This window comes from Crotalus tigris, unplaced genomic scaffold, assembly GCF_016545835.1.
Source record: "Crotalus tigris isolate CLP2741 ecotype Arizona unplaced genomic scaffold, ASM1654583v1 scf7180000018548.2558034, whole genome shotgun sequence".
NCBI lineage: Eukaryota > Metazoa > Chordata > Lepidosauria > Squamata > Viperidae > Crotalus > Crotalus tigris.
The window spans coordinates 955,672-983,401 of NW_024097071.1; the positions used below are offsets into that span (position 1 = coordinate 955,672).

At 37.8% G+C, this 27,730-nt stretch overlaps 2 protein-coding genes across 5 annotated transcripts in view; one reads left to right on the forward strand and one right to left on the reverse strand.

Annotated features, from left to right (window-relative positions):
- The window catches only part of UHRF1BP1L (UHRF1 binding protein 1 like), a 67,716-nt gene extending 66,138 nt beyond the window's left edge, over positions 1-1,578 (reverse strand). Inside the window, exon 1 of the mRNA XM_039354062.1 lies at positions 1,376-1,578. Within this exon, the coding sequence (XP_039209996.1) occupies positions 1,376-1,419 (44 nt within the window). The 5' untranslated portion in view covers positions 1,420-1,578. The remainder of the gene's footprint in view (positions 1-1,375) is intronic.
- An 11,169-nt stretch (positions 1,579-12,747) lies between these two features.
- On the forward strand, positions 12,748-23,594 carry ACTR6 (actin related protein 6). 4 transcript variants are annotated; one of them, XM_039354065.1, is made up of 11 exons: positions 12,748-13,035; positions 13,790-13,907; positions 14,252-14,320; positions 14,794-14,917; positions 15,047-15,182; positions 15,266-15,322; positions 17,360-17,458; positions 17,980-18,055; positions 18,226-18,397; positions 20,383-20,454; positions 21,862-23,594. In XM_039354065.1, the coding sequence occupies exons 1-11, from the start codon at positions 12,809-12,811 to the stop codon at positions 21,894-21,896; spliced, it is 1,185 nt and encodes a 394-aa protein (XP_039209999.1). In that variant the 5' UTR covers positions 12,748-12,808; the 3' UTR covers positions 21,897-23,594. The 4 variants fall into 4 exon arrangements, with proteins under 4 accessions (XP_039209999.1, XP_039209998.1, XP_039209997.1 ...); XM_039354063.1 differs by having other exon boundaries at positions 12,754-13,035; positions 20,316-20,454; XM_039354066.1 differs by having other exon boundaries at positions 12,755-13,035; positions 14,847-14,917; positions 20,316-20,454.
- Positions 23,595-27,730: the final 4,136 nt, after the last annotated feature.

Sequence of the window (27,730 nt, forward strand, 5' to 3'; positions counted from 1 at the left end):
ATGTTTAGTTTATATGAACCCATCAAAATATTGACTGGTTATTAATATACATAATTTCACTGTTGTCAGTAAAATAGATCATTCTTCCCATCTTATGCTACATGCTCATTCTTCAGTTTTCCCTAATGTTACCAGCTATTCTTTGTCTAAATGAAGAGTCCCTCTGAATTCCATTTTAAGCAGATATACAGGATTCTACACCAACAACATATTCAAAACTTGCATCTTTATTCAGTCTGACTTCTTCACTGCAATGTTTAGTGTCGTCAGTTATCTGTTCAAACCCATAAATCAATATATTTCAAGAAATTGTTGTAAAAACCAAACGAAGACAAAAGTACAAATCAGTTGATCAAATGTAAAATACTTAGTTATTATTTCTTTAGTTTTGCAGAAATACGTAGACGTACATCCTACTTTCACTGTTCTTAGCATTTCAAAAAGCATCCTCAAATTACCTCATTCACTATTATGCCCACCTCTGAACCGTGTTATATACTATTGTAAAAATACATTACTTAAGTTAACATCTACACGAGATGGACGGAAGCACAAACATCGCTTCAAACGCATAGCCAGTATAAAAGATTTATAAAAACTGCTCAGCAATTCTCCTTCCTTTCAGCTACAACTAAGGAAGCAGGGAGGGAACGCAGTGCTGAATCACAACCTATAGCAACGCGTTTTCCAGCAGGCTAGCTAGCAGTCATCTCTACATAAACCTGGCATCTCCAGACTCGTCTTTAAGAGACAATATGCACGGTGACATCAGCTAAGCCGCCGTTCGCTCCTCCTACAGATAACGTGTCAAGTATAATTTACGATCCACCCACTCTCGCCTGTGCACTTTCCTGGATCCACAGTGTTCTAGAGACAAGCTGTTCAATTGAGCGTCCCGCTGTATTGGCAGGTTACGGATAAATAACTCGGGCAATTAAGCTTTATCTCGACCTCCTCTCTGCACCGGTAGAATGAGCCACGAAGGCCTTCTAGAGTGCGGCAAGAAAAGCCCCGGGTGGGTACTTCCATGGAGAAGGCACCTCCCCCGCCCCCAGAATTACTCCCCTCAGCTGTCTGGTACCAAAGGCAAGCTCAGCCCTTCGGGCTCCTAGCGCGCGCCATCGCTCTCGCCCCCGCGAATTCAAAATTAGCGTTGTATTTTCTGCCACCTAGCACTCCCAAAACCACCAAGAAACAAGCAACGAGCGACCCGCAGGACCCTTCAGACGTTTTCCAGGACTTTGAATCTCGCGACTGAAGAAAATGGATGTGTTAGGCTCCCCTCCACCTCTTCCGTTGCCGAGTCGTCCTGCCAAGCGCTGAAAAAGAACACCGAAATCCGCCCCTCCTGAGGAAAAGCGCCCAGGGTACCGACCTGGAAAGGTGCTTAAGGATCTGCTTTTTGATAATGCCCGCCATGGTCCGCTTTCGCGTCTCAGCTTGTCGCCCGGTTCTTCAGGGAAAGGCGGTGATTGCTTGGCCCATCCCAGCGCGGGACTCCTCCATCCCCGAGACAGGCAGCGCAGCCGCTTTTGCTCACACTTTTCCCGGCCCCACCGCCATCTTGATTGCAGTAGAGCCAGCTGACAGGCTGAGCTTGAAGGGGCGGGGATAAGTGAGGCACGAGCCGGTGGATGCGCCGCCCGTCTCTCTGCTGCGACTACTGTATTGGAACCAGGGCTCGAGGAGTTTGGTGGCGTGCGCCTTTCTTGCAGTGACTAGAATGAATTCACACGCATTCCGGTGCCAGCAATGTAATCCTGATTCACCATGTTCACAGTTACATACGCATAGGCGCCGCTAAGTTAAAACCGAAGTTGTTTCTATATGTAAGTATTCTTAGTCAGCAAAAAGCCTGAAAATAGTTCTCTTTGCGTATCAGAGAGGATTCTTATACAATCTACAAATCAAATTAACCTTTATTGTCAAAGTGCAACATGTGTACAATGAGATTGGCTGAGCTTCCCTCCCCCCACTACACAACTCACAGTGACAACAAACCCACCATGTTGATTGTTGTTAATTGTGAAGTCGTGTCCGACCCATCGTGACCCCATGGACAACGTTCCTCCAGGTCTTCCTGTCCTCTACCATTTTCTGGAGTCCATTTAAGTTCACACCTACTGCTTCAGTGACTCCATCCAGCCATCTCATTCTCTGTCGTCCCCTTTTTCTATTGCCCTTAATCTTTCCCAGCATTAGGCCCTTCTCCAGTTAAGTCCTTCCTTCTCATTAGGTGGCCAAAGTATTTGAGTTTCAACTTCAGGATCTGACCTTCTAAAGGGCAGTCGGGGTTGATCTCTTCTAGGACTGACCGGTTTGAACGCCTTGCAGTCCAAGGGACTTGCAGGAGTCTTCTCCAGCACCATAGTTCAAAGGCCTCAATTCTTTGGCGCTCAGCCTTTCTTATCGTCCAACTCTCACAGCCATACATTGCAACTGGGAAAACCATGGCCTGACTATAGGCACTTTTGTTGGCAGGGTGATGTCTCTGCTTTTTAGTATGCTGCTAGATTTGCCATAGCTTTCCTCCCCAGGAGCAAGCGTCTTTTAATTTCTTGGCTGCAGTCCCCATCTGAGGTGATCTTGGAGCCCAGAAAAATAAAATCTGTCACTACCTCCATTTCTTCCCCATCTATTTGCCAGGAATTGAGAGGGCCGGATGCCATGATTTTGGTTTTCTTAATGTTGAGTTTCAAGCCAACTTTTGCACTCTCCTTCTTCACCCGCATCAAGAGGCTCTTTAGTTCCTCTTCACTTTCTGCCATTAGAGTGGTATCATCTGCATATCTTAGATTGTTGATATTTCTCCCGGCAATCTTAATTCCAACTTTTGTTTCATCTAGCCCTGCCTTTCTCATGATGTGCTCTGCATATAAGTTAAATAGGCAGGGTGACAGTATACAGCCTTGCTGGACTCCTTTTCCAATTCTGAACCAATCAGTGGTTCCGTGTCCAGTTCTCACTGTTGCTTCTTGACCTGCATATAGGTGTCTCAAGAGACAAATAAAATGGTTTGGTATTCCCATCTCTTTAAGAACTTGCCACAATTTGTTGTGATCCACACAATCAAAGGCTTTAGCATAGTCAATGAAGCAGAAGTAGATGTTTTTCTGGAACTCCCTAGCTTTCTCCATGATCCAGCGTATGTTGGCAATTTGATCTCTAGTTCCTCTGCCTCTTCGAAATCCTGCCTGTACTTCTGGTAGTTCTCGATCCACATACTGCTGGAGTCTAGCTTGTAGGATTTTAAGCATAACTTTACTAGCATGTGAAATGAGTGCAATGGTGCGATAGTTTGAACATTCTTTGGCATTGCCTTTCATTGGAATTGGAATGTAAACTGACCTTTTCCAATCCTGTGGCCACTGTTGAGTTTTCCAAATTTGCTGGCAAATTGAGTGTAGCACTTTTACTGCATCATCTTTTAAGATTTTGAATAGCTCAGCTGGAATACTGTCACCTCCATGTGAACTTACTGCACAATGCACTGGCCCCACAAGTCTGTCATATATGGAGTTATTTCCCATTCAGGAGTCTAACAGCCCATGGGTAGAAACTCTTCTTCAGCCTGTTGGTGCGGCTGGCTATACTTCTATATCTCTTACCCGATGCTAGAAGGGTGTGAGTCATTCCTGAGGATTTTCCTCACTCTTCTAAGGCAGCGGGCCCTAGCGATGTCATCTAGTGGTATCAGGGGACAGCCCATGATGTTTTGTGCTGTACTCACCACCCTCTGCAGTGTCTATCTGCGGCTGTCAAGCCAGCATACCACACCATAATACAGTGTGAGAGGATGCTTTCTATAGTGGACCAGTAAAGGAGGTCATCAGTTGTTGTTCCACTTTGTTCTTTCACAAGACCCTAGGGGAGTCTCTGTTGGGCCTTTCTGACCTCCTGGGTTGTGTTGATTTTCCAGGTGACATCTTCGCTGAGGTAGACTCACAGGAATTTAAAGGAGGAAACTCGCTCCACACAACCCCCTCCAATATAAAGTGGGGCGGGTTCCTCTCTTTTCTTCCAGAAGTCTTAACACCATTTCCTTTGTCTTGCCAATGTTCAGTTGTTTTCTAGACACCATGAGGATAGTTTCTGTACCTCCCCCCTGTACGCTGTTTTGTCTCTACCTGTAATAAGACCCAGAACTTAATGATCACAGTAGATGGGTCAGACGATACACAATCGTGTGTACAGTGAATACAGGTAGGGACTAAGCACACAGCCCTATGGCGAGCCAGTGCAAAGCTTCAGGGAGGTGGATGTGACAGACCCGACCCTCACTGTTTGTACATAATGTACAATTATGTGGATTGCTATGTGGATTGTTCAATACAGATAGTCTTCGACTTACAACAGTTCATTTAGCGACTGTTCAAAGTACAACGGCACTAAAAAAAGTGACATGACCATTTTTCACAGTTACAACCTTTGTAGCATCCCCAAGATCATCTGAACAAAATTCTGACTTCTGAATTCTGACAAAGTCAATCAGGAAGCCAGATTCACTTAACAACCATGTTACTAACATATCAACTGCAGTAATTCACTTAACAACTGTAGCAAGAAAGATCATAAAAGGGGGCAAAACTCACTTAACAAATGTCTCACTGAGCAACATAAATTTTCGACTCACTTGTTGTAAGCCAAGGACTATCTGTATAAATTTTATAGTTCAACCCAGCTCCTTTTTAACAATAACCCAAAAATATAAAGATATTCTATAGGGCATCCTAAGTCTAGAAGATTTTTTTTTAAACTAATCTTTCTTCAAACACAGAATGCTTCTATTACAGAAATAGAAATAATAATTTGCTTTCTAATAAGAAGCTTAAAGGAAATTGTGGCAAATATATTTCTGCTGCCTTCATTGACCCTCAAGAACTGCATATTACTCAGTTTATGAAATGATTACTGATTCTGCCATAAAGTTGATTAGACAAATAAAATTTGCACTGGAAACAAGTAAGTGTGGGATTTAAATCCATATTTACTTTAACAATTTCAGTACTATGTTATATATATATATATATATACTGTAGGTAAAATTAAACACAAATGAGTAGAATTGAATGAAGTTAAATGTCATGGTTCCGACAGATGAAACTCTTCAAAAGAACTTTGAGGCATTGTTTACCTTAAAGAATCTTTTATTCGATAAACAAAGTACCGGCACTACATAGTTGAAGCCAAAAACTGAATTCCCCTCCCCTGGGTACAAAGTAGCAAAGCACAATTCTCCCCAGCTCTCCAACCCTCCAAATCTTTATCAACTATGGGCGCAATAACCTTGGATTCCCACAGCTGAGTTGTTATTCTTATGACTAGCTGGACTCTCATCCACATTCCCCCTCCCAGCATCAACTAACTCTAAAAGTGAAAGAGAAAAAATGGCTACATTTCCATCTGTTGTCAAAGCAAGAACATCCGATGTTAGCAGCGTTGACATTAATCCTGTTAAACTAAAAAGTGCATACACTTTTTACAAAGATGTTATAATTTTAAGAAAAATACGTTTTTATTTGTATGTTTTTATTTTTTTAAGTTTTACAAATACATGTTTATAAGAATGTAGGGGGAAGGGGGAAAAGATAAACAATAGTATATTGTTTATGGTGTCAGACTTGATTTCATTGAGGGCTGCATCAGCATTGTGGTGGCTCTCAGGGGGCGGGAGGCCTGGCTGGATGGGCATGGCCAATTGGGTGCATGTGGCCAGGTGGACATGGCTGGCTTGATGTCGCCTGCATCAGGGGGGCACCTGTGGGGGGCCAGGCAGGGCTGTGGGAAGATCTGGGGGTCTCCCACAGAGGGGGGGCAGGACCGGGACAGGCACCAGGGCCTGGTGCAACAGAGGAGCCTCGCCATCCCTCTTGGGCCATGCCGCAGCCTCATCCATCTTTGCTTCCCTATACCTGCTGCGGCTGGGCAGGACAGGGCAGGCGGACGGCCACCTGGCGCATCTGGCAGACTGGATCGCATGCCTCCCCCCATGCCTCTGCCTACACCTGCTACTTGATGCGCTGGCCTGGTAGTGGCCATGGTGCTCAGACCCACCTGCACTGTTGCGGCTGTGGGATCCTGGGGGGCACTGGGTGGGCCAGGGCTGGGGCGGCCCCTTGAGCCAGATCTGGGCTCATTGTGGGCCTTGTGTTTGATATATCTGTTGTAAGCCATCCAGAGTTATTTATGAAAATAACATATAAATAATATATGGCCCAAAGTCACCTGGCTAGTTACCTAAGATGGAACTAGAATGCATGGTCTCCTAATTAGAGAGTACTTTACTTAGAGTACTTTAAGACATTTCACATCCAATGTTCAGAGATATTTCAATTGAACTGTAAAAATATTTGCTTAACATAACTGAAATTAATAAGAGGGGGGGAAAGCTATATATTGTAAATAGTACATTAAAAAGATACTATAAATAATATGTAGGCTATATATCAGATTGAAATATAAACTCTATCATCCACATTCAGGATATAATTTCATTCTATATAAGATATAAAGATATGAAGCCATTTTAGGTTGAAGCATATTCTTACTGTTTAACCATTTTTCTATAGAGGGGATTAGAGATATTTTTCAATAAAAAGTATATCAAACCATTACAAACCCATAATATTCAATGCCAATTCAGTATGTTTTGAGTAAAGTTTTGGTTTGGTGAAGAAAAATATATCAGGTTAAAATAGAATTGCAAATTTCAAAATTTGTTCCATTTTACAAATGAAAAATAATGAATTAATTTCCAATAATATTGAATTCTGCAACATTGCCACCACATAGAGAAGAAGTCAATTATTTTACCAATCAGAACCGGAGTACTGTACTAGCTGTAAAATATACCAGTTCTCTCTAAGGATAAGGTTCAAGGTGATCTTAATGTTTTTTCCATTGAAAATGAGAAAAAAGATACATACAATTGAACTCAATTCTTATGCTTGAACATTAGAATTCCTATCTTCCATTTTTATAAATGCTTAATTCTATTCTAAGCAGTGGTGGGATTCAGCCAGTTCGCACCAGTTCAGCAGAACCGGTAGCTAATTTTTTGTTGCCCAGACCCAGAATGGACTTCCAGAAGCAGCATCCACAGAACTGGTTGTTCACGTATCTGAATCTCACCACTGATTCTAAGGTATGGTATGTAACAGTTACAATTAAACTCAGATTATAGACAAAAATAGAGCTATAGATAGAAATATAAATCTCACTTGTGAACAAATGAAGGACAGATAATTGTTACCTTTTTAATAAAACTTAATATCACTTAAATTGGAAATCTTAAGCAGAATTCTCAAATCACAGATTCTTTCCAAAGTATTTAGAAATCATAGTATTCTGTTTTATAACTCTGATTTCTAAACACTCTGGAAATAATTTGTGACTTGAGAACTGCAGCTTAAGATTTCCAATTTAAATGATATAAAGTGTTATAAATATTTGTGAAAATAGCCATACGTGTAAAAGTTAAAAAAAACACAATATGCTTCAATTTTCTAAAACAAATACTATTACTCCTTAATATTATTGTATTGCTGTTCTATTTATTATTGCAGAATTATTGTTGCTGTTTATCTTAATTGCATAAAGCCAGAAATGAGGTAAGAAACATGGTGCTCTACTCTTTTTAAATAGTTTTTTTCCCCAGATCTCATTGTTGCCTTCTCTTATGGCAATCAAAACTGAGCATTTCAACAGAGGTTAAATTCTTACTTTTATGAATTGAGATATGGTGGCTTTATGAGCACTCAGATATAATGTGATAATGATTTTTATTGATTTTAATGTTTTAAATGTGTTCAGTGTTTTGTAAGCTGCTGAGTCTCCAGTCAGCAGTTTTTAAATACTGAAAACAAACAATAAAATAAGTCAAGAATTTAGAGGATTCTTATCTTAATATGCTTGTCATCCAAAATGACATAATTATTTGTCAATGATGAAACTAAATAATTTACTTTGTTCATTATAATGTTTTTTCTGGAAGAGAACTTTAGCAGTTATAACAGAATAAAAAAAGACATAGTTTGTATATTTCTTTGTTGCCCTCTGGTTGTCATTCAGGTTTTTTAAAAGCTAGTTCATAGCTTCTTCCTTCTGTTCTTTTCAGAATTTTCCTATCCATTTTGAATAGAAGACTAACCCTTTTTTTTATGGTGGGGGAAACTGAGTCAAATCTCTTTATGACAAGGATTGTATCACTCCCATGTGAAGATGCTGCATCAGACAGGGGAGTTGTGAAATCCTAGTCCTGCAAGCAAGCTGCCATTCTTGAAACAGTCTGGCAGTTATTGTTGTGAATGCAGGATATCATTCCCAGGAAAAATGAATAATGGAGAAAAAGCAAGAATATTTAAGAAATAGGCTTTCTTTTGCATTATTGATTCAATAAATTAGTTCGGCTTGTAGCAATTGTCTGGAACGTGGCTCAGATTTTCAAAGTCAAACAAACTCACTTGGGATTCCAGGAACAGAGTTTCATTGAAAGAAAGCTTTTGCAAAGGGTGGTGGTCTTAAATTCATGCAGGAGATTAAGCCACACATACAATTTTTAAAATCACATATTTATACCCTCTCATGAAGCTAGTTCTCCCCCCCACCCCTATCACACTCAACAGCCCACCTGCTCATCCCGATCAACTAATCCGAAGCGCCTAAACAGAATACATTTCAGTTCATCCCCTCCCAGGAAAAAGCCAGTTATATTTTATATACCTGTTAACCATGACCTTTTGCTGACATTAGCCCTATCTTTATTTTTATATTTCCTCCTGCTTGTGGTTACATCTAGCTTCCTACAGAACCTACATATTTCAAAGTAATTATCCTGCATGTGTCAAAGCCCCTACTTCTAAAAGCTGAAGTTATTCCATTTTGCCATTATTAAGCTTACTCCTTAAATTTCAGCTGATCTTATTGAATGTCTTCATATGATACTGCCAATGTGTTACCCTTGCCTGTATATCTTTAAAATAGATGGATTTGTATTTTCATATATCATTAAACAATTTCTGATATTTTATCTGTTACACGATGAACAAAATGTCATTCAGGCCCTACTCATCTCACGATTAGATTGTTGTAATGCGCTCTACATGGGGGTAGAGCTCTACTCTTGAAGAACATTCGGAAGCTACAGCTGGGGCAGAGTGAGGCAGTGTGCACAGTTTTTGGGGCCCAAAAAAAGGCCTATGTAACACCACTGCTCTGTGAGCTACATTGGCTGCCACTCCACTTCTCGTTGCATTTCACCTTTATAGTCCTTCATGGCATGGGTCCTGGCCACTTGAGGGATTGTCTCATCCTACTAGGATTGGCTGTCCCACCTGTGCCAGCAGAGGAGGCATGCTGTGGGCCATTGGCCCAAATAGTCTGACTGGCAGAGTCCAGGAGAAGGGTCTTCTTTGCCGCTGCACCTGCCCTCTGGAATATTTTGTGTTCAATGGGGGACCATCACAATGGAGATGGTTGATAGATTAACAACAGATCCCACCTACCCTACCCTGCTCCAGCCTGATAGGAATAAGTGAATAGTCTTCAAAATTTAATATTGAAAGAGAAATTTAAAATTGAATTTGCTGCAGTGAAAACTTACTGAGTGGAGAAGCAACTATAATGGATAGGAAACAGGAAAGGATAGTATAAAGGCAGGATGTAAGATAAATACGTAGGCAAAAATTAGCTGGGTCTTAGAATGGGAAAGGAAGAAGATGAGCTATAAAAACATCTGTAAGAGGAAATGGCTAGCCAGGAAAACTTAACTAAACTGAAAAACAGGAAAGAACCTATTGTTCTAAGGGGCCCAGAACTCAAAACCAACAATTGAATATGTCTGATATTTTATATTATTAATGTACATGTGATGTATGATTTAGTATGTAGCAGGAAATATGAAGGAGGCGGTCGGAAATATTGTAACCTCATAGTACCTCAGCCAATGGGGAAACAGGAGGGATGTGGCGGCCGGGACAGGGCTGTATAAAGAAGGGAATATTTTGGGTGGGAACTTTGAAGAGAACCAAGCTCTGATAGCTTCTTTCCCCGCTTATTGCAATAAACGAAACAAAAGGCCTTCACTGTGTCTTGGCTGATTATCGGTCAGGAAAGCTTGCCTCTGATCACGAAGAAAAGTAGCCAGGAGCACATAACACACCCTCCCGATCTTTAATTGGGCTGCAGTGTTTGCTTTTGTATTAACTTATTTAGGTTTTAGTTTATAAAGTTTTTATCTTTTAAGATTTCAAGTCACCCAGAGTTACCTTGGTGTAAGAAAATGGCCAATAAATTTTATAAATAAATAAATTAGAAAAAATGAATCAATGAAATAACTAAACATTTTGGAGAACCTCGGAATGTTTTGTTTCTCTCAGGTGAAACTTCATCTAGACCAGTGGTTCTCAACCTGTGGGTCGGGACCCCATTTGGGGTCGAACGACCATTTCACGGGGGTCGCCAAACAATGCAGTCCGCCATTTTTCCCCCCTTTTCCTTAGCTGTGCTACTCCCTTTTATTCTATTGGCTTTTGAAATCCAATAGAATAGACTCTCTTGAATAGAATTTAATTCTATTGGCTTTCAAAAGCCAATAGAAATGTCCAGGCTGTCTCTGCCCTGCTGAGCCCGCCAAAAGCCCCAGTCTGCAAACGGTGCTGCAAGTTGTCTGCAACGAAGGCGAGCTGTCTGGAAGTTTCCACCCCTTCCTGCTGAGCAACTACTGAAAATGTAAGTAAAAGGAGGCCGGTGGGTGCAGGGAGGGTTGGTGGCGCGCATGGGGCCCGGCGGGTGCCTTACCTCCCTTGGGCTGGGCCAGCTGGTGGCCCAGCTGGTGGTCGGCCTGCGCTGTCTCTGCCACTTGCCAGCTACGCCACAGCCAGCGCAGGGGGCGGCACCACGCATGCGCGGCGCTCCCGGGCAGGGAAAGTCCTCGACTTACGACCGGTTGGGTAGTCCTCGACTTACGACCGGTTGGAGGTCGCAGCATTAAAAAGGTTGAGAACCACTGCTCTAGACAATACCATTCTGAGAGGTTGTTCAGGATATAGCAATAAATACATTCTTCAAATCAAAAATCTATTGAAATATTATGGACCAAAAAAGATTTGTTTTGAGGCTAGATCAATTCTAGCAATTCACTAGAACTGCTTCTAGTTCTGAGGTTTTGGTTTTGGAAACTAATGAATTCAGCTTAAAATAGAATGGATCATATCAAAATTTATAATGATACAAAAGAAAATAGGGCATTATAAAGTTTTCTGAGACAATCGTTTCTCGGATCGATAAACCATGCATGCCTAGAGGAAAATAAAAACATCTAATCTTTTATTCATCAGAAAAAGGAATTATTTTTCCTGTGTTATGTCCAGGAACAATGAGGTGATCTATTTATTAGATTTCTAGGCAGTTGCAATCTGTATGCATCTGGATGGCTTGTATAATGCAACAATAAAAACAAGGATATATAATCCAAAAGAAAGTATGGAAATAAGAAACAACAATAACCAATCAATTTATTTCTAGTCCTACCCCACTTTTTGGACATTTCCTGGACTGAGAAGTCAGCTTTCTGTATGTTTTTGGGAGACTTAAAAGTATCTAGCAGTTTCTTAAAATTGCTGAATGATTTTTTAAAATATATTTCCACAATAAATTAGCATTAAAAGAGTGCATTCCCCTAAAAATGCAATAAATATACGGTTCAGAAAGTTTACTGTTTTTGAATGTTATTCTCATTTATTTATAACTGAATCTACTTTTTCCTAATATCAGTTTTATTTTCCAAGACATAATCCACCCACTTCTACTGCATTCCTGTTTTTAATAAATCAATCTTCTAATTGTAGAGATTTATAAGTAGGAGATTACTTTCTGAAATTCAGTCTATTTAGTCAATAACAATAAAGAATCTTTTTTAATGTTACAAACCTTGCAAACATGAAGCTACTAACATTAGTGTTCCTGTATTGAAGATAATCAAAGAAAGGGATTGTTGTAAGGAATTGATTACAAAGTTCTAAGAAAAATCCAGTGGGACTTTCCATTAAACAAACAACTTAAAATTATAAATGTATTTTTAAAATCTGCAGCGTGCATGCATCACATGGTGATTCACACGTGTGATCCAGTTGAATAGCTTAGTCTCATTGCAGCTAGTTTAAATAGGAATGTGCTCTTCTTACCCGAGTATAAATACATAAATATAGGGTAGAGTGAAACACTTCATTTTATAGGTTATTTCCCAGATGTAGCTGTTTATAAATTCAAACAAACATCCAGTGACAGAGTTATACTAAATCTATTATTTTAACTTTTGGGAAAAATAAACCTGCCAAATCGTGCCCAAAGTAGTTGACCACCCCAGCTTTCCTGTGTAATAAAATATATGTTTAGTAGGAATTGGGGAACTGACAAAAAATGGAACTTCGCTAATCTACAAAGCATTGGTATATTCTAAAATTAGGATTGATTCCGTTTTAAATTTCGTTAGAAGTCGCTCGCAGAAAACCCTTTTATACTCTCCGTTCTCATGCCAGTCTAATGGCAATGACCTGGAATGATCCACTGAACTGCATATAGCAGTTCGGTTTTTGAATATGCGATTTTTTAAAAAAATAAAATTATTACTCCAAGTAAGTTATACATTACAAAGACTTAAGAAACGATTTATATATTGCCGCGCCTTGTTTAAATGGACTAGTTTCACCTCTACACCGGAACTAAAAAAAATGAACCCGGATGAGCTATAAATTAAAATAATCATTTTTATACACATATATCTCAGCTTTTTGGCGATTTTCATATCTATATGAGTTTTTGCCCATTCATGGGAACATATTGCAATAATAGCCTACATTACAAAGGTAGATCGAACCAGGGAAGAGAAATCTCGATTGATGCGGAAGTTTTAGGTGGTTTTTCTTCTAGGCAATGGGGCGGAGTCGAGACACTTAGCCATGAAAGGAAAATGGCGACGCTCGTGTTGGATAACGGCGCTTATAATGCCAAGATTGGATACAGTCATGCTCATGTCAGGTGAGGCTGGTTCGCTCGAAATAGTTAGGGAGAAACCTAACTATCGTTTTAGGATAATTGACGACGAATCTATGGAGTTTCTTACATGTTTCATATAAGGATAATCCACGGTATTGTTACCGTGAATGAAGAGAAACATTCCCAAACTGTACGTTTCTTAACAAACATTCAGATTTTTTTAACTATGGAAACGTCATTTATTGAACTGTGTTGTTCATTATACATTTTTTTCCACCAAGGAGAATTTGGAAGAATCTGTTTTCTATTTATAGACGGATCAGCAATTTTTGCAAATATACCTCACAGCATACTTAGTTTATTTGGAGCCTTCTGATTGCATAGGAACTAACCCTCCAACTATGTAGAATCTGGATAAATTGTCTGCGTGTAATGCTCAAAATAAGTGTTAATAATACTTTAAACCCTGAGCCTCCTTTAAGTTTCATTTGTATTTTTAAGGCTTCAGGCTTTTTTGCAGAAAATACGCATATTTGATTTAAGAAATCTTGAAAATATCGAACTGAGAATTTGATTTAACTATATGAAACTTTATTGAGTCTCAGGCCCCTTTGGTTCCAGACATTAGCTTGCTGCATCCAACTCTAATAAAATATTTAATTTAATAGAGCACTTCCCTTGAAAAGTGTTTTGATATTGACAGTATTTTGTTAGTTGCTATGTTCATTTACAGATGACGGCTTGTTTAAATGCGTATTTAGGAATCTACTATATTTTTTTTTTCTCCTTCCCACAGTGTCATTCCCAATTGTCAGTTCAGATCAAAGACTGCTCGTTTGAAAACATTTACAGCTAACCAACTGGATGAAATTAAAGATCCCTCTGGACTTTTTTATATTCTCCCTTTTCAGAAGGTAACTAGAAACATGCCTCAATATATGTACTATTGTTTTTGTTTTCCACTTAATTTTTTAATAATTATAACTTCATCCTACAGTCCCGATCACACTAGCTTGGGTGTACATTTTTTTCAGATTGCTAGAATCAGTTATTGTTTATATGAGATAAATAGGAACTGGCAAGAACTTTAAATATTTTTTCCGAAAGCAAAATATTTGTTAAAGAAATGAGAGGCTTTCACTATATATTGTCAAATATCATTTTTTTACACTTGATGTTTTATAAATTATATAGACAAAATATAGGTTGAAAAATTTGAATTATGCAAGTGTCGTATTTTTTCCTTTTTTAAAAATAGGGATACTTGGTTAATTGGGATGTTCAGAGACAAGTATGGGATTATCTTTTTGGAAAAGAAATGTATCAGGTAACTTGCATTTTTGTATACCTTGAATATAGATGTAAGACAATGGCAAAAGGCATTTAGATCATAGTATTTAAAACATTCACTACAATAATAGTTGACTGAAAACAAGTTTTGATACGGATAATCTGTAGATACCATTCACTGATTTAAAGCTTCAAGCGTGCTTTGTCCAAACATGCAACTGTTCATTGTGGATATTCATGAATATTGAAAATGGACTGCCAGTTAATTAATTATATTAATTTATTGTGGAAAATATATTTAAAATGGGTTGTTTATTCATTTCATTCAGCAATTTTGGGAGAGAGAGTTTCAGAGATACAATCTGAAACTTGCTCAGAACAGTAACTGAGTGGGACTTTAATAAAAAAGATATATCTTTAATATGGATTTTGAATTAATATCAGGAAGATATTACGTCTGAAGTTTTATTTTAAAATTACTTCCAGTTCTTGAAATGTTTTCCTTTACAGGTAGATTTTGTTGATACTAATATAATCATCACAGAACCTTATTTCAACTTTAGCTCAATTCAAGAGTCTATGAATGAAATATTATTTGAAGAATACCAATTCCAAGCAGTTCTCAGAGTAAATGGTGAGTGATATTGTCCACTGTCCAGAAAATGTATAATGCTTTTCTTCATTGTGACATTGACTCAGCACATTAAAATTTATTATGTTACTGTTAATAAAAATAACTATAATATGGTATATTATGTTGCAGCTGGAGCTCTTAGTGCCCATAGATACTTCCGAGATAACCCATCAGAATTGTGTTGTATTATTGTGGACAGTGGATATTCTTTTACACACATTGTGCCTTACTGCAGAAGTAAAAAGAAGAAAGAAGCAATAATAAGGTAAAATATTTAAGCATTCATAAAAGAAGAAATTTTGTTTTAAAAATATATGAAAATTTTGTTAACTTTTTTTTAATTTCCAGGATTAATGTTGGAGGAAAACTCTTAACCAATCATTTAAAGGAAATAATCTCTTACAGGTAAAGCATTTATTTTGACTCTGCAAAAGTACCCCATTTAACCCTATCATCAAACAAACAAATCATGCTAGATTAAACTCATATTCTTTGGAAGAACTGCTACTTAAATAGATCAGAGGGATACTGTGGTCATATATACCTGGACCTCAACAAAATCATTGATAGAATGTGTCAAGATACTCTATTTAATAAATGATAAAATATGGGCTAGAGGATTCTATTGTTAGATGGACTGACAGTTGACTGAATGACCACATCCAAAATATGCTAATTAATGGTGTCACTTTGACTTGGAGGGATATTGTACTGCTTTATGTTCAACATTTTTATCAATTATAAAATTTGCAGATGATGCAAAGCTGTAAGGAAAGCTAATACTTTAGATGAAAAAGAAAAGATTTGAAAAGATCTAGAACAGTGGTTCTCATCCTTTTTAATGCCGCGACCCCCAACCGGTCGTAAGTCGAGGACTACTCAACCAGTCGTAAGTCGAGGACTACTCAACTGGTGCAGCACCGTTTGCAGAATGGGACTTTTGGCGGGCTCAGCAGGGCAGAGACAGCCTGGACAACTCCTATTGGCTTTTGAAAGCCAATAGAATTAGACTCTATTCAAGAGAGTCTATTCTATTGGCTTTCAAAAGCCAATAGAATAAAAGGGAGTAGCACAGCTAAGGAAAAGGGGAAAAAAATGGCGGACTGCGTTGTTTGGCGACCCGTGAAATGGTCGTTCGACCCCAAATGGGGTCCCGACCCACAGGTTGAGAACCACTGATCTAGAAAATCTTGATAAGTGGATTAAAATTAATGATTGATATTAACAGGGAGAAATGTAAAGTTCTGCATCTTGGTAGGAAAAAACATATAGCACAGATATAGATTGCAGACCTGTTTGTGGTTGCTAGCAAGGATTGTGTGTTCATTAAACAGAAAAGTCCAGATCATGGGAGTAATTGTTCTATTCTGCACAAATCAGATCCCATTTACAATATTGTATTCAAATGTCACTACAGATCAAAAACGGACAGTGGCAAAGTAAATTCAGGGAAGAGTATGAAAACCAACCCCTAGGACAGTGGGGGCGAACCTATGGCACGGGTGCCATAGGTGGCACTTGTAGTCCTCTCTGTGGGCACACGTGCCATTGCCCCAGCCTTGCCTCCCCCCACGATCCCCTCCTCTCCAGCCCCCCTGAAGGAGAGTCGCTCTCGAGCGTGGCCCACATGGAGCAGCGTAGCCAAGGACATGGCAGCCAGGTAGCGTAGACAAGATTTTGCCCTCATGACCCATCATGCAGTTGATGCTGCAGGATGCAGGCAGAGGGTGTGGCCGCCATAGTACTGCTGGGCTGCCTGGGCGATCGGCGGGCCTGGAGGTGGTGAATGGTCCTGTGGACGGAGTGGGGGATGGGGGGCAGAGCGGGGGCGGAGCAGGGAGGTGGAGTGGGGCGGGGCCAGTTTTTGGGCATTCGCTCTCTAAAAGGTTCGCCATCACTGCCCTAGGAGAAGGAGTTAAACAATTTGGGTATTAGTAGTTTTCAAATATATGAAGATCTTACATAGAAGGAAATGTGGGACTTATTTTCTGTTGTTCCTAATAGCAAAACCAAAACCAATAGCTAAAATTATAAGAAAGGAGATACGGCGCTGAACAGGAGGTTGGAATAGATGACCATTTCAGGCTCTAATTATCTTTCTACGAACTCATTGTACCAATTTTGGAAACGAAATGTCATGTCCTTAAGATTCATATCCTTAAGATACAAGGAGCTATGAAGTTTAGCAAGGTTGCCCAACAAATCCTTAACCAGAATTTACTGAGAAGTCAAATAGATTACTGTAATGGTTGTAAATTTTAATTCTTCAATTTACCATTAAATTTAGTAGTATACCTATATCTGTAGAACATTAAATGGGTTTTTCCATAATCTTGCAGCGGAGTACGAAATACGAAGTTAAATAATTTTCCTTCAACACTTATAATAAACTGGCAAAGCAAACAGAATAAATAACTTTTTCAAAACTTGTAATTTTTCTAGGCAGCTCCATGTTATGGATGAAACTCATGTGATTAATCAAGTGAAAGAAGATGTATGTTATGTTTCACAAGACTTTTTCAAGGATATGGAGATTGCCAAGTATGCTGTTTTTAAATATATTAATTAAGTGTTGTTTATTTTACTAAAATTAGGAAATTTATAGGGCTTGATCCTGAAAAAGCATGCCACTTAGTTAGGCTGACATTTTTGTAATTAAAAAGGTACTCTTTGAGCATATATGAAATATTTTATCTTCTGTGCCCTATCATACATATCTGGAAGGAGAGACAAAAGATCTTTGGGAAGACCTTTGATTTAGATTTCAGTTTGTGATCTGATCTATGAGAGATGTAGTTTTCTAGTCCACTTTAAAGAGACGTTTTTTCCTATAAAGGTGACCTAAAATATTTTTAAATAGAAGAAATAATGATGTTCAAAATCAAGGATGTGCTACACATTTTTCTACTTCTACCATTTACCTAATAATCATTTTGAAAGCCCATTTCATTAAGACTCTTCAAGTTACTATACATTATATTAAAATGTAAACATTGCTGTGCAATAAATCGTTTTGAGAAACTTTTAAGAAATTTCTTAATGCATTCTGAATTCTGTTCCAGATTGAAAGAAGAAAATACAGTGATGTTGGACTATGTTTTACCAGACTTCAGCACAATAAAAAAAGGATTTTGTAAGGTAATTCTGTAAAATAATTATAAGTGTGTAAAGTTTTCATTGTGTGCAAGTAAATGACGAATGTTTGCCAATTTGTTATATGTTGTGTTTGCATATTAAATATAGTAGTGGAAAAACACTTAATGAACTCTAGATTTCATCACTATGTGTTTTACAATTGTTTGATGTAGCCAAGAGAAGAAATGGTGTTAAGTGGAAAGTACAAAACTGGTGAACAAATACTTCGTCTTACAAATGAACGATTTGCAGTTCCAGAAATACTCTTCCATCCTTCAGATATTGGCATTCAAGAAATGGGAATTCCTGAAGCTATTGTTTATTCAATTCAGAATTTGCCAGAAGGTACATCGATTAAAATGGTGTTGCATTCTAAAGGATCCATCTTTGAAGTATATTGCACAACAAAACATTTTATTATGCTTAAGTAGCTTACAGTTTTAAACGCTTCATTGTGTACAACTATTTTAATATTGATATTTGCAATAATTACATGTAGTTCTCAGTCAATAATCACTCATTCAGTGGCCATTTGAAGTTACAGTGGCACCAAAAAGTGATGCTTTCAACCAATCCTTTAGATCAGTGGTTCTCAACCTGTGGGATGGGACCCCATTTGGGGTCGAACGACCATTTCACGGGGGTCGACAAACAAGGCTGTCTGCCATTTTTTTCCCCTTTCCTTTGGCTACGCCCCTGGCACCCGGTGATGTATAAGTGGTTGGGGGTCACCACAACATGGGGAACTGTATTATGGGGTCGCGGCATTAGAAAGGTTGAGAACCACTGCTTTAGATTCTGACTGTCCCAGGAACCCCATGATCATGTAGTCGTGATCTGGATGCTTGGTAAACAGTTCACACTTACTACAAGAGTTGCAGCATCCCGCAACATGTGATTGCCATTTGTGACCTTCCCTGCCAGTTTTCCACACGCAAATTAATGGGGAAGCTTGCAGGGAAAGTCGCAAGGCACTCTGGTGTATTCATTCACATTCCAGTGGCTTTTTCTTCAGAGAAGCCTTACTGTGGTACCTGAACCCACTCCTCCCAACCACCAACACACCCTCACGCACACTTCCCCATTTGCAGCACCAAACTCAACGATAGTTGCCAATGCATCCAACAGCAGCCAACCCTGGCCTTGTCGTATTTGTGCTATGCCTTGACAACCAATCACACATCCTCTCACACTTGGTAGCAGCCACACCTAGCTTCCACTATGTTCATGCCATGCTTCAACAGCCATTTGTGCATTCTTCCCCCATCGGGAGCAGCCATCTCTCAGACTGCACAATAGCCACCCATGCATCTTCCCTTATTCAGCTCCAATCACTTAATTGTCCAACAGCGTACTGGTGATCCACCCAGGACTTGCAATTTTTTGCTAGCTTCCCTATTGACTTTGCTTATTGAAAACTGACAGGAAGTTGCAAGAAGATCCTCACTTAGTGATCTGCAGTCCTCACTTAACATCAGTGGGCTAAACTATATGGTCACATGACATCATACTTTTCAACTGCATCTCTTAGTGACAGAAATTCCGGTCCCAATTGTCATTATAATCCTAGAACTACCTGCACTTATATTAAGAATGTTACATCTGTAAAATTTGCGGTAGATAAATTTACAAACCAATATATTTTACTCTATAAACATAGCTTCTGTATACAAGAATTCCTGTTCTGATTTCTCTGATATCAAATTTAATAAAAACATTTTAAAAATGATTAAACATCTAGTTAAAATATAATGACACATTACATAGGAAACCATTGTTAGTATTAATGTGCTATTGTAAAACTCTAGTAATTATCTCTGCACTATCAAGAATGCTGAACAAAAGAAATTTAAAGATAACAAGTATTGTGAAATACAGTTTCACTTTAGCACTTTGTGGAAATAAGCAATTATGTTTGTAAAATACCTAAATATTAAGATAATGGTAAGAGTGCCTTCATGTGTTTATTCCAGGTTAATAACAGTCTTAAACCTATCAGGTAGCTGCTATTCGAGAGAATGACAGGCGTATGCATTAGTTATGCTCAGGTTAAGATCTTTTAGCAGGAGGACCATATTTGTTCTTGTTACACTCACAGAAAACTCCATAATATCAGCAATAATTCCAATTATTTTTTTAAAAAACAGACAAATCTGAATTATTTCTACCTCTCAGGCAAGTTTAAACTGGCAATTGCTCTTTACCATAAAATCAAACAAATTAATTCAGAATATTAAATTGTCTTAATCTGATTTGTCTACAGAAATGCAGCCTCATTTCTTTAAGAATATTGTTTTAACTGGTGGGAATTCTCTGTTCCCCGGTTTCAGAGATCGTGTTTATTCTGAGGTTCGATGCCTCACTCCAACAGATTATGATGTTTCAGTTGTTCTACCAGAGAAGTAAGTTGTCTTCAATTTACAAATAGTGTATCTTAATTTTAAAGTATTCTTCAGTTTTTATGTTAAAGTTTCTAATATTAATTTAGGAATGAATGTATTCTGGTTCTTTCTGGCACCGTTGGCGGTATACAGATGTACTCACCATATTATTACTTTTGGGGTAAGTGGTGTTATGCCACCTATAAAAAAGAAGTAGAAATAATTGGCAAAATATAAAAGTAGAATATAATAGAAAAGGGAAGAAAGACTAAAATTATTCTTTATATTTCTATATACCTTCCTGTCCTTACAAATCATTCTTGCTTCCACAATATCCATATAGTATTTATATATTGCCTTTTCTTCCTAAAATTTCTCACCTCTTTTTCAGGTTCTCATCTGCTTTGTCCACCCATGGTTTTCCTAATCTTCCCCTTTTGCTCAACTTATTTATTTAGTCTTTTTATTTATTTATCAAATTTATTTGCCATCTGTCTCATAGTTTAAGGCAACTCTGAGCAGCTGACAGCAAAATAAAACACACAAACTTCTGACAATTATAAATAAATTATCTCTATTAATGCACCAATCACCTCCACCAGCAACTTCTCCTTCAGGACCCCTGGCATAGCCAGGTTTTAAGACTTTTACTGAAAACTAAAAGAGAGAGGGTAGATCTTATTTCCGGTGGCAAGAGGTTCCTATTTTTGTATTGTGACTATGTCTTCATTGATGTTTCGTATATAAACAATGCACCGCCCAACATACTTTTTTTTCATACTGATGACTTACTTTGTATTCATTTATACTTGGCACTTTGTCTTTGAAGACAAAGGTATTAAATTGTGGTGTCAAATGTTTTAATGGAGAAATATTCCAAGGAAGGGGCAAAAGTTGGATTAGAAAATATCTGAGATGCCTCTCAATTTTCCAATGAAGAGCCCCCAAATATGGTTATTTAAAATAAACCATTCCCACTCCATTGAAAGTTTATGGTTTTTCTGATATACCCAGCTCTTACTCTTATATGTGTAAAAAATGGGGAAAAGCACACATACCTCCATTTTTGTTTCTTCCGACAAAGATTCAGCCATCACAACAAACCTTGTATTGTCCATGACATTTCTAAGCAAATACATAATTTAAAACTTCCCCATCGATTTAATAAATATTCTATCAAGGTGCACAATTTTATCTGCTTGCTCTGATTTTCTGGTTTTACCTGCTCACATGGTAAGGTATAATTTGCAATCATTTGGTTCATTTTCTCTGTGAAATACAACTAAATTAATCATAATCAACTTGATTTTCAGTACATTAATTTCACATGCATTATACAAGTAATGTTTCCTAGTATGGCTAATGTAAATATTAATTCATAATTTTTATATACTTCACTTTCTAAAAGGCTGTTTTATTTATTTTCAGTCCTATTACTTATTCCTGGGAAGGTGGAAAGTTGATTTCTGAAAATGATGATTTCGAAGATATGGTAGTAACAAGAGAAGACTATGAAGAAAATGGGCATAGCATATGTGAAGAAAAATTTGATATTTAAATAGATTACTTCCATATAGGTGTTATATTGTATAGATTGGCAAGATGTCTTCATTTGGTGTTGTGTTGTAGAATAACTAATATTGATGAACTGTCTATATTTAACTGTATTTACTTGTGTACATGAGTATTCAAACATATAAGTGTATATATTGGTTATTACTGATCACTGAATTCATGGCAAATATATGAATTCTAAAGAAAATAACTAGAATAGCTCCTTAAAGGAAGTCAGTTAATATATCAGAATATTTTGTGGCCGAGATGACTTACAAATTTTTAAATGTATAGTATATATGAAACTTTAATGTATATAGGAAACCTTAATTTTGGATTCTAGAAAGATAATTATGTATAACTCAAAAGCTAGTTCATTTTTAAAAATATCTAATCTTGATCAATTTAATAAATGGGTAATTTTATCTACAGGTCCTCTTTATTAGTGGAAAGGCAGCCACTACTAAACTGAAGACAAAGGTAACATACTGCAGTATCAAATCTCTTAATAGAGAAATATTCCAAGGAATTAAAATTGGAAGGGGCCATTCAAGTTATTGAGTTTAGACTCATTCTTAATGTAGGGATTTACATTCAATTCTCTTAGACTATCTAGCCTTCATGTTAACAAAGGCAAAGGTTGGACAGCCATTTAGGTGAGAAGATAAGAGAACTCCTCGCTTGAGTACAAGTTAGATTAGAAAACATCCAAGGTGTAACTCTCAACTTTCCAAAAAAGGGGAGCCCACCATGATTTTACTTGTGGGAAGGTTTTCCTAACATTCAGTTGAAATCTGTAATTTAAATTTAAATTTAAATCCATATCCTCTACTATGGAGTTAAATAGAAAAGTGCTAACATACAGTAGTGCTTCAGCTTTCTCAAGGTTATAAAAACCTAGCTCCATTAATGTGTTCGTAGAATTTAATTTGTAGTCTTCATTATAGTCCTAACCCTCCTTGCTGTTCTATGAACTTGTGATAATTTCTCCAAATCCCTTACAAAGTGAGTTCAAATCTGAATACAGAAAAGTAGTTGTAATGGGGACTGACAAAATTCTCAGTGCCAGATGTTCCAACAATATTTTATTATCAATTTCATTCTATGATGAATTTTAACTTATAATAGGAATGAATACACCTATATACAACCTGGCTCCTTTGGGTGGTTGTGGATGCATGTAGCTGGAGTCAGGAGATAAATGTTTTTCCTAGGGAGGGTGAAATCCCACTAGCCTCAAAAAAATGGTAACATGCTGTCTTTTGAAGAGGCTGTTTCTATCCAGCTGTATTGGATGACTTCTTATCTTCAAATTTGTCTTTTGGAGCAAATTCTACAGATGGTATGGAATTAATTAGATCTAAAATGAAATGGCTCATCTGATCCCTTCCAGTCTGGATTCAGGCAGGCATATGAGAAACAGGAATAATTTCTCTGGAGCATTACCTTCGGTAGAATCTGATTACAGATTTGCCACTCCTTTTTAGAGCCCTTAACAGCATTCAGTAATTCAACTTTGGTATCCTTGTCACCACTAGGAAGGAGAGTTATATGGGAATCTTTGTTAACATTCTTTGTACATGTAAAATAAAGACTCCTCAGAAATACTAAGACGAAATGCTACATTGAGAAGCAACCGTCAAGACTTTTGAATGCCAAGATGTTTATGCATCTTGGACTTATTTACATCTATGATCCATAAAACCTGCACATTCTCATAATTCTATTGTACCTCAGTTCCCATGTTGATCTTTAGAATCTGAGACTATATAAATGAATTTGTATCAGCAATTTCTGCACCAAGTGGCAGCGGCCAATGCAAGTAATAACTGCAAAGTATGCATTTATGTAATTTCATTATGATGGCATTTATGTAATTTCATCATGATGTATACAGTATGAAAACACATCATTTGTGTGATGATGTAATTAAGCATATATAATTTGCTCTCCCTCTTCCTTAGGACAGGGGTCCCCAACCTATGGGCTGTGGCCCGGGATGCACATGGGCGAAAATGGGGATGCTAGTGTTATGTGCTCCTGGCTACTTTCCTTCGTGACCAGAGGCAAGCTCGCCTGACCAATAACCAGCCAAGACACAGTGAAGGCCTTTTGTTTCGTTTATTGCAATAAGCGGGGAGAGAAGCTTTCAAAGCTTGGTTCTCTCCAAAGTTTTAACCCAAAATATCTCCTTCTTTTATTCATCCCTCTCACCGGCCGCTACAGCCCTCCTCTTTCCCCATTGGCTGAGGTAGTATGAGGTTACACTCTTTCCGTCCGCCTATACACATTTCCTGATAACATACTAAATCATATTCACATATACAATAAGAATAAGAAAAATTATTTTCCTATGGTTATTTTTAAACTCAATATATATTTATGTCTCCACAATAAGCTCTTTTCCTGCTTTTCAATTCAATTCATCATTTCAATTCATCATTCTCTTCTTATCTTATTTGGCCTGGTTTCCTACTTTCCTATACTTCCTGGCTAGCCATTTCCTTAAAAAACAACTATTTATACTTCCCTCTTCCTTTCTCAGACCCAGCTATTTTTGCCTTATCTTACTTCCTTAATCTCTTCCTGACTCTCACCATCTGTATTTTTAACTGACTGAAGATTTATCATATTGATGTATATTTATCAATCCCCCCTGTATTTCTGTATACTCTGATGAATCTTCATTTTTGGCTATATTAGATAACATAAATTTAATCTGTACATCTTCTCCAGAGATGTTTTTCGCTACTGCACCCAATGTTTTGGTGCAAAATGAAATACAGCAGGGTAAACATTGGAGACAGACACAACACATAATACTTATCACAACTATAAACACTAGTCCTATAAATATTTGTTTTATCCACCCAAAATTGGGAAGCCAATTTGTTAACCAACTCCAATCACCCCACATATTTTCATACTTTTGTTCAGGAGCTTTGGCCACATTCCTGATTCCTTTTGCAATGTCCATCACTGCTTCATGATTATCATCTATCTTTAAACAACAGTTAGTGTAATTAAATTTTCCACATACTCCTCCCTCAGAGGCTAATATATAATCTAAAGCCATTCTATTTTGAATTACAATTTCTCTAATTTGTCCTACCTCAGTAGCCAGTAATTCTAGAGCTGTAGCTGTTCGATTAGCTATTACCTCTACCACAGCTTGTAATCTTATTATTCCATTGGTCAAAGTATATAGCCCTCTATATCCTCCTATGGTCCACCAATGCCAGGTTACTGGTTGTAATTCTTTTATTATTCTATTTGTGGACCATACACCTTTCCAACTTTGTTCTGGGGCTTTAGCTATTTCCCTCTTTCCCCTATATTTTTTATATGAGGGGATTTGTATTTCATTATCCTTTTCATTTTCTAATAAAAAGAATTCAGGTATCACTACCCCTGGATAGCAGATTCCAGTCCAATTTGGGGGCAATGCTCGATATGCTTTTGACCCACATATCCAGTATTGACCTTTTCTTGCTGGCTGTCCCTTAGGAAAAGGTCCATTCCAATTGCCATCCCATCCAACTGGTGCTATAGTCATATATTGTCCTCCATGTGGCACAGGCATAGCCCACAAGGTTGTTCCTACACATCTATATACTTTCCCTTCCTTTGTACATTTATCTGTAGGCCATTTATAAATGTTCCAATATTCAGTGAATCCTGCAGTTAATGTTCCATTTATATGTCTCCAACCCCAAATCCATTCTGTTAACTGTTTTACTATACCCTCCTTATTCTGCTTTCTGCATAAGCATCCCAATCTTAACCTATTTGCTGCATAAGAACATTGTTTTTTAGTGTATGTTGTTTTAAGTTGAGTACAGTTTACAGGGCCTGTTGTAAGTGGAATCTTGTCATATGTTTGAGTCCAAATACATTGACTTTTCCCCAACATTTGATGTCCTTTACTTCTATTTAAACAAAAGAAGCCTGTCGGAACATTACTCAACTCCCACATATGTCTATTAGTATCAGTCCAATTGCTAGTGTAATCATCAGCGTCAGGGAGAAGGAAATGAGGGCTCAAAGGAACTGCTCTCATAGGCCATTGAGCTATCAAAGGCCTGCCACACACCCAACATTTGGTTAAATTGAACACCTTATGTACTTGTTCTGCAAATTCCACAAACAAATTTTTACCTTCATTTCCCAGGCTGTTCTGGTGTGTTGTCTTCAGTAATATTAGAAGTAGAATCCACCCCTCATGATTATTACACAGTATTTCACACCCACAAATTGATCCACAATTACAACAATAACAATAACAATAATCACTAGCTATTACAGAGATAACACATCTACCACCTAATTCTTACAATGTACAATTCTACGTTTTCAGTTTCTAATGGTATGACTTCTGACTTAATTATTCATTTTATTTGTAACAAACAACTTGTATTTCTCTGATGAGTCACCACCAACATCTTTGTTCTTCATCTGGGGTCACCTGAAATTCTAATAAAGATATTCAAAATAGGTAGGGGTTCTGGTCCACTACCCATTCAAATCCTTTTAAACGTGGCTTTCAGTCCTTGTCCTGGAATAACCATCCACCCTCTTTCAGGTCCAGTCACCACCTTTGCTCATGTGTAGTGAGTCCAACCCTTCTCAGCCCTCCGGACAGCAGATATAACAAGGAACTTCCTTTCTTTGGTTGTAGAAGTTCCTCCTTCCATTTACGATTCAGCACCCACTGTCCCGGCTGGATTTTATGGACTGGAAATTCCAAAGGAGTTCTTTCCGCCACCAAGCCTTCCTGTCAAAGAGAAGACAGAGACCCCAGTACTTGTTCTACATTTAGCTATTTGTCTCCCTCCTTTGGGAGTCTTAACCCTTTATTAACCCTTTTACATATCAAACATCCCTCTGTAGCCCTTTGGGCTATCCCATAAATTCCAAGGGTAGCATAGAATTTCAAATACATTTCTACCTATGCTTTAATTCCCCAATATTTCCCCTCATATAGTTTTTGGATCACCATTCTTGCAGTACCTTGTAATAACCACAGAATCCCCTTAAGACCATTTTTGTTGTTTGGTAATTATAAATCTATATCCTTAATCCTTTTACTATCTATTTTTCTTTCCCCTTCAACGATAATATATTCTAGATATTTTACCTCCTTTCATACCAATTGGGCTTTATTTGCTAAACACCCTCAATCCTTTCTTCTGCCAAAAAGTTGCTTTCCCATTTCTTTATAATTCCCAGAATAAATTCTTACTGGGAAGCTACATAAAAATGTATTTGCTTCCACATCTTAAAAGTGGTGGAAAGAAAAGAAAGAAAAAATCATTTGTCCTGTATCAGATAGACTACACTTGTTCATGGAAGCTCTATCAAAAATTGTCACATTTTTCTTTCTCCTCCCCCTTTCACCCTGATTAGATACCATGTTACAAAAATATAACTCAATAAACTTATTGTAAATAACACATTCAGGATTTTAAAAGGTAAAGCACATAGGCTCACCAATTAGCATTGGGCCAACATTTCTGGAATGCCTTTTGTCTCAGGCAAATAACATTCAAATCACTCTTGTGGCAGCACATCAAAGAACACCAGGATAGCTAAGAAGACAAAAGATTGTCTTCCCCTTCCCCCACTCACTAAACCAGACAGAGTAAAAATTTATACAAAACTTTTGCTTGAAACAGCCCTCAGGAGGAAAATTGCCTTAACATTTACAGAAGTGGCTTGCCAATACCTTCCTCCTAGGGTTGAA

Bases quoted from the DNA above. Each gene is read 5' to 3' on its own strand.
- ACTR6 (XM_039354063.1), top strand. From the start codon at position 12,809: ATGAGTTTTTGCCCATTCATGGGAACATATTGCAATAATAGCCTACAT. The intron at 13,908-14,251 runs GTAACTAGAAAC...TTTTAAAAATAG, and splicing joins ATATTCTCCCTTTTCAGAAG to GGATACTTGGTTAATTGGGA. The intron at 14,321-14,793 runs GTAACTTGCATT...TTTCCTTTACAG, and splicing joins TTGGAAAAGAAATGTATCAG to GTAGATTTTGTTGATACTAA.